Source organism: Boleophthalmus pectinirostris, unplaced genomic scaffold (genome assembly GCF_026225935.1).
Source record: "Boleophthalmus pectinirostris isolate CB_2022bp ecotype Guang Dong unplaced genomic scaffold, ASM2622593v1 HiC_scaffold_1, whole genome shotgun sequence".
Taxonomy (NCBI): domain Eukaryota; kingdom Metazoa; phylum Chordata; class Actinopteri; order Gobiiformes; family Gobiidae; genus Boleophthalmus; species Boleophthalmus pectinirostris.
Genome location: NW_026570970.1, coordinates 38683168 through 38690407, shown reverse-complemented (window position 1 = coordinate 38690407; position 7240 = coordinate 38683168). Strand labels below are relative to the sequence as shown.

At 42.2% G+C, this 7240-nt stretch overlaps 1 protein-coding gene across 1 annotated transcript in view; it reads left to right on the top strand.

Annotated features, from left to right (window-relative positions):
* dnah7 (dynein, axonemal, heavy chain 7) overlaps nt 1-7240 on the top strand; it is a 187205-nt gene that overhangs the window by 2418 nt on the left and 177547 nt on the right. The window contains 4 exon segments of the mRNA XM_055162193.1: nt 1467-1540; nt 1645-1770; nt 5828-5953; nt 6509-6692. Of these exon segments, the coding sequence (XP_055018168.1) occupies nt 1521-1540; nt 1645-1770; nt 5828-5953; nt 6509-6692 (456 nt within the window). The 5' untranslated portion in view covers nt 1467-1520.

The following is a 7240-nucleotide window of genomic DNA, read 5'->3' as shown; positions in this document are numbered from 1 at the left end:
GAGAACATTTTGTATGTAGAGCGCCAACAAAGCGGGATCCCGTTTGTTAATGGAGAGGTACAGAAGACAAACAGACTGAGCTGCACTTTCTTGTTCTTGTAGTTTCACAGCAACATTAAGTCTTGGTCTCTTTACAGTGGAAGGTGTTTCTTGATGAACAGCTGGTGCCTTTCACTTTGGCCTTGACTTTTTAAATTCGTAACCAAGACTGAGTGAGGGATTGGGATTTTGCTTTGATGGCACTCCACATACAAAATGTTCACTGCAAACTCAGGATGATTTAGTCAGTCAAAGATGATCTTTTTCGTCCTTCCCGTGGATCAATCCTGCCCATCACCTTCGCCTTTCACTATTTTTCAATTCCGATGGGAAGGGAAATAGTTTAAACAGGTTTGCAGTCACACACATCTGATTCACTTTTACATCTATGGAGTTCGCAAACACATTTCTCTAGTCGTTTTCCACTGTTAGGATCCAACAACCACACAATTACGATGTCCGAATCCCAAAACTAAAATATGACAATATCAGAACCAGAAACAAAAGTGATATGGTTCAAAAGACTTGAAAAGATCGACTTTGTCAATAGACACATCCCACTGGGAAAACAAACATGGTGGTTTGATGTTCACTTTTTCAGAAAATCCTTCCCAGTATGAATTGCGCAATGACCGGAAGTCTGAGATTCTTGATGCGTGTATTGTTAGAACTGGTACCGTAATGTAAACAGAAAACCTATTTATTACTACACAATAGTTATGATTAGACTCATGAAAATATATGACAAGACCATTATTTTGTTAATAATAATACATATTTAATAATTTAATAATATATAATTTATATTTAAAAGGAGCTTCGTTCTGGCTGCTATCGTACTTATGAATAAATTGTAATCTATTTATCTAAGATTGTGTGTTTTTAACATATTTAATGTTTATTGTGATGGATTGATGAATTTAATTGGTTGTTTATGGAACAAACCATTCTGCACTGGAGCACTGTAACACTTTATTTTGTAATTGTGTTTTTATATGTGTTTTGTGGATGAATGAAATGTGAAATGTGGAACCTGCCTCTCAAATCTGCAAAGCAAATTTACCTACGGGTACGAATAAAGCAACCTAACCTAACCTATATAACTATACTTTTTTTTTTTTTAATAAATAAAAGATTAAACAGTCAGAAAATGCCTTCCTTGTGCCTAAATTCTCCCTGCATTTTGCAAGGAGTTTTCTGTGGAGGTAGAGGGATTCTGTTTTACAACTCAGTGCTACTTCTTATATTTTGTATTTTTTCTTCTCCTTCTTCTTACTTTTTTCCACAAACTGTCACTTAACTGATGTAAAACTATGATAAATATTGACCACAGGTGCTATCCACCAAACCCAGTCAGAATGAGAAAAATGTGAAATCCTTTAAATCCAGAGTAATGAATGAGACTAATGTTATTTCACTCTTTACAGTGAACTTTGTCGTAAAGGGGGTTCAAGGACTCTGACAGTGACAGAAACACAGAGATGCCCTCCCACAGACAAGAGTGAGTCGCCCGCAGCACTGCCCCATTCACTGCACTACATGTGTCATTATCATGTGTTATTATAATGGAGTCTTATGGGGTTATGTGTTGTGTGAATGTTCCAGGATCGTGGTCGTCCCAAAGCCGTGGCACAAGTCTTTCCTGCTCAACAGAACCAAGATCAGGGACTCTCTGCACCGCTTCAGCCCTCCCATGATGGCAGTGCTCGAACTGTGGCACCACCGCCCCGCGTGAGTCTCAACTAGACAATTAGTCCGGTTCCTTATATACTTTTGTGGGAATTTTTGGGGGATTTGCTAACCTATATATTTTTGGAAAGGTTATAGTTTATGGAGTCAGAAAATCAATGTTTGCATTTGCCCACATGTCTTTATGGCGGCCATATTGGATTTAAAAAAAAATGGCCGCCAAAAAACCCTTTTTGGAATATCTCAGCCTCTGAATAAGTTGAAATGTTGATTTTAACTGCTAAACCCACATTTTCAGGGTCAGGGAATCAAATGGTGCTAGTTACAAACCTGTAAGACCTACCCACATTAACCCTTAGATGAATAAGTGGGTCAAAAATGACCCGGTTTGGTTGTTTTCTTGCAATTTCACTGTAATATTCACATGTAATACTCCATGTTCCTCCAAAAACATGTTTTTTTGGTTTTTTTTTAAATGATCCTGCTGAAATACATCAACAATATGGGTAAAACAAATTATAAACATCACATGCAGCTGGTCAGATAACTCAAAGAGTTTAAAAGTAGCTAACATAAAATTTGGATGTTGGATGTAAACACACACATTTAGACACAATATGATTACACAACTTTTTTATGAGACATTTTCTATACATCATCATTATCATCATCACTTTCATACAACCATAGACTGTATATATGAGTGGACAGATCTAACACTGTAGCCGCCATGTGCCAAATAGGAAGTTCTCCAGGAGGCTCTTCCAGCTCCTTCTGACTCTGGCTCCAATGGACTTACATTAGGATCTTGTGGCTCCTCTCTCTGTACCTGCTGCAGTGAGCCTCAAACATTTTGGTCTTAAAATGTTTGTGTTAATCCATGACACATGATCCTATTCATAATATAGAGTCTGGCTCCAGATTGGCTCCTGTAACCGTGAACATCACAAGCCTCATTTGAGTGGTACTGAACTCTGTGGGTCACACTCACTTAGTCCACTTCGTTTATACAGTCTATGCAACAACATGGCTTTGGAATCATCATCATTCTGGCACTGGCTGCTGCACTGACACATGTCGGTACAGGATAAACCTTTAGTTTCTGGTGTGTCATAAGCTGGCCAAAGGAGGAGATACAGACCACAGATGTTAAGACACGAAAGCTCCTGACCATGCATGGAGGGTTCCATCCCAATGGCTTGAGAGGGTCTGAAGGACACACAGAGGCTCATTCTGGAGGTCAGGAGCAGGCCCTGGGCACTTGAGTAATAGAGGCCCAGATCTACCACACCAAACAAGAGCCACGTTGTAGGCTGTGCAAAGACGCTCCTGAGACAGTCCAGCACAGAACTGCAGGGTGTAAGATGCTGCAGGGAAAGCATACATGGAGCGACATAACCAAGTGGCGGGCAGAGTGTACAGAAACATCTGTGCAGAGTACAGGCTGGAGACCCCAGGATCAAGGTGGGAAACACCTCCAAAGGTTGTGGAGAACGACCGAGCCAAGATCCTGTGGGACTTCCAGATACAGACTGACAGGATGGTGATGGATCAACCAGACATAGTGGTGGTGGATAAGAAACAGAGCAGAGCCGTGGTGGTGGACATCACAATACCAAGCGATGGTAATATCAGGAAAAAGGAACCGCCTGTCAATCTCACGTTCCGTCCTCCCCTCACTCATGAACAAGACCCCGAGATACTTGAACTCCTCCACTTGAGGCAGGGACTCTCCACCCACTCGGGGAGAGGGCAAGATGCCTTTTTCCGGTCGAGAACCATGGCCTCGGATTTGGAGGAGATGATCTTCATACCAGCTGCTTCACACACGGGTCAAACTGCCCCAGTGCTGCAGGTCCTGGTTTGATGAAGACAACAGGACAACATCATCTGTGAACAGCAGAGATGATCCTGTGGTCCCCAAACCAGACCCTCCGGCCCCTGACTGCACCTAGAAATTCTGTCCATAAATACAATGAACAGAACCGGTGACAGTTGCAGCCCTGGTGGAGTCCAACATGCACCGGGAATAGGTCTGACTTACTGCCGGCAATGAACACAGCTCCTGCTCCGGTCGTACAGGAACCAGACAGCCCTTAGCAAAGGGCCCCGGACCCCAAACTCTCAGAGCACCCCCCACAGGACACCATGAGGGACACAGTTGAATGCCTTCTCCAGATCCACAAAGCACATGTGGACTGGTTGGGCAAACTCCCATGAACCCTCGAGCGCCTGATGGAGAGTGTAGAGCTGGTCCAGTGTTCCACGACCGGGACGAAAACCACGGTCGGATTCTCCTCTCCAGTCCCTGGCACAGACTGGGGAGGCTGAGAAGTGTGACTCCCCTGTAGTTGGAACACACCCTCCGGTCCCCCTTCTTATACAGAGGGACCAACACCCCGGTTTGCCAGTCCAGAGGTACTGTCCCCGACCGCCACACAATGTTGAAGAGGCGTGTCAGCCAAGACCCACAACATCCAGAGACTTAAGGTACTCAGGATGGATCTCATCCAGCCACGGGCTTTATATTATGAATAGGATTTTTTTGATGGACAAAATAGCAAAAAAATAAACAACTAGAAAAGCACTCAGAGAGCGCAGACCTCCGCCAAGGACTACCCCCATTTTTTATAGAAATTGCGATAAAATCAGTCTTCTGGATCAGATCCGGATCAGCCTTTGGAATATGAAAGAGGATCCCATTGTCCATCCCTGAGTCAAATTTCATGGGGTTTGGTCAATAATTAACCGAGATATTGAGAAACAAAATTTTTGGCCCCATTTACCACAATGTTAACTAAAATTTCAAAGTGATCCAGAATCCAGGATTTCTTCCGGATCACCCCCAAAATGAAATCAGTTCTTCCTTTTCACATTTCCAACAAATCCTGAAAATTTCATCAAAATCGGTCCATAACTTTTTGAGTTATGTTGCTAACAGACAAACAAACAAACAAACAGACAAACGCCGGCAAAAACATAACCTCCTTGGCGGAGGTAATCAGGATCATGTAGAGCGGGTTCATACAAACATTTTAAGACCAAAATGTTTGAGGCTCACTGCAGCAGGTACAGAGAGAGGAGCCACAAGTTCCTAATGTAAGTCCATTGGAGCCAGAGTCAGAAGGAGCCGGAAGAGCCTCCTGGAGAACTTTCTATTTGGCACATGGCGGCTACAGTGTTAGATCTGTCCACTCATATATACAGTCTATGGTTGTATGAAAGTGATGATGATAATGATGATGTATAGAAAATGCCTCATAAAAAAAGTTTGCCCAGATGTCTTTATGGCGGCCATATTGGATTTTTAAAAAATGGCCGCCATAAAGACATCTGGGCAAATGCAAACATTGATTTTCTGACTCCATATACTATAACCTTTCTAAAAATATATAGGTTAGCAAATCCCCAAAAACTTCCCACTAAGGTCAAAAAATGGCAATAAGGAACCAGACTAAATTCTCAATTTTGGACATAGGGTCTTGTTTCCTAGTGAGCCAGAGTGTTGGAGACGTGTGGAGACACTTTTTGAAATATTCCATCCAGTCCTTGTATTTGCAGAGGTCACTGGTGCTAGACTAGTGCATGTCATTGGCCATAGTTCTCCTGCCACTAAAAAAAGTCTTACCCACTAACGGCTGTTGTTTAATGCTCACGAGCTTGTGACTGTAACGTGATGTGAGAGAGACTTGTTTAACAGCACAAATCATCTCACCTGTTGTAGTTCTGCCTAAGACCATTGTTTATGTTCAGTGTGTTAAAACTAAGCTCAAAGTCTTAGTTGCGTGACAGAGATTTAGACAGAGCGGAGCCTACAGTCTCACCCTCAGGGAATGTTGATGACACCAGCGGCAAAGAGTCAGTATAAATATGAAAAGGCACCAGAGTATCAGCACCTGTCTGATCGTGATGTAATGAGAGTTTCAGCTATAGCCTCCACTATGGACTGTTTTCTTTTTAGTTTTCTCCACAACGACCAAAGTGAGACTAAACCCAGAGAGGCCTAGTCTTAAAGGGAGCTCACCTCAGACACATGTGAGCTCTCTTTAAGACTGCTGCCTTTAAGCATTAGTCAGAATGCTGCTGCTCTTTCTCTCAGGGTGAAGAATCAACGCCTGGTCACAGTCAGTTACTTCCACAATCGTAAAGAATCCATGGAGCTGCAAGAGTTTAAGAAGATCATCGGAGAACACGTGGAGCAGTCGACCGAAGTTCTGCTCAAACTGTCAGTCTGCCACCTCACTTTTTATTCATGATTTAAAGGGCCCATATTACTCTATTACTCTCTCATACTTGGAACAGACCTGCAGTTGTGTTTTGTTCAATTCACACCTGTTTAACTCATAAATCCTGCATATTTTGGCTGAGTTTTTCTCTCAAACTGAAATCACTCTGTTCCACCTTGTGTGATGTCATGTGGTAATACAGGAAGTGCTCCACTGTGTTTTTAAACTCCATAAACTTCACTAGAATCATTTGGATGATTTTAGCCCTTGAATTGCCCATATCTGCTGTACAAGAGGTAAAAGGTAGCTGTTCATTTGTAAACTACAACTTCATGACATCACAAGGTGGAACAGAGCATTTTGAGCTTTGGTGGTGTAGGCAGAGCAATAATGCAGGATTATTCAAACGTGCGTGAATGAAACAAAACACAACTCCAGGTCTGCTCTTGATGAGATACCAACATTCTAACATGGTTTAAAGCTCACAAGTCAGTGTTGTGTAATATGGGACTTTTTATCCAATATGATTGACTCTCTGTCCCTCTCAAACCCAGCTGGCTGGTAGAGGTGCAGTCCATCTTCTCCAGAGGAGCCAAGAAGAATCAGATTCCAGACAACAGAAACCCGTCCAGGTTTAGGTCCTTCTTTAACTGTGCAGCCGCGCTCATGACCATACATCTGCAGGAGCTAGTGCTGACGTCTATGGGAGACTACACCCAGATGATCACGCAGCATCCGGTGAGCCTCTGTTAGGACCTGGAGCAGTAAGAACAGTGCAAGTTTTAGTACTTGTAATTAGGGCTGCAAGATCAATCACAATCAAAACACTATTTGAATGGACGCAATTAGCAAAATCCAAAAGCTGCAGTTTTTGAAGTTCCATAATTTCCTCCACAAACAACAAAATCTCCTCTCTAAGGAGAAAAAGAAAGGAGAAAAAGGTCTAACCCAGAAGTTTAAATCTGTACAAACATGTTCTGAAATGTGATTCTTGTATTAGTCAGTTCATATTTCAGTCTTTTTGTGAGTTCTTCTGGATGTGTTTAAATGTGAACTTTGAACTTAGTCCTTTTATTGAAACATAAATCTACACACACGTCTAATCACAATTCCAATGCTTGTCAAAAAAATGAGATTTCAATATTTTTCCTGAAATGTGCAGCCCTAGTTGTCATGGTAACAGTAGTAATAATAGTACTGATAGGAAAGGTTTCAGAAGTAGTCATGTGGACCTAATCTGTTTTTGAAATCAAGACATTTGGACTTCCATCCAGAAGTGATTTTCA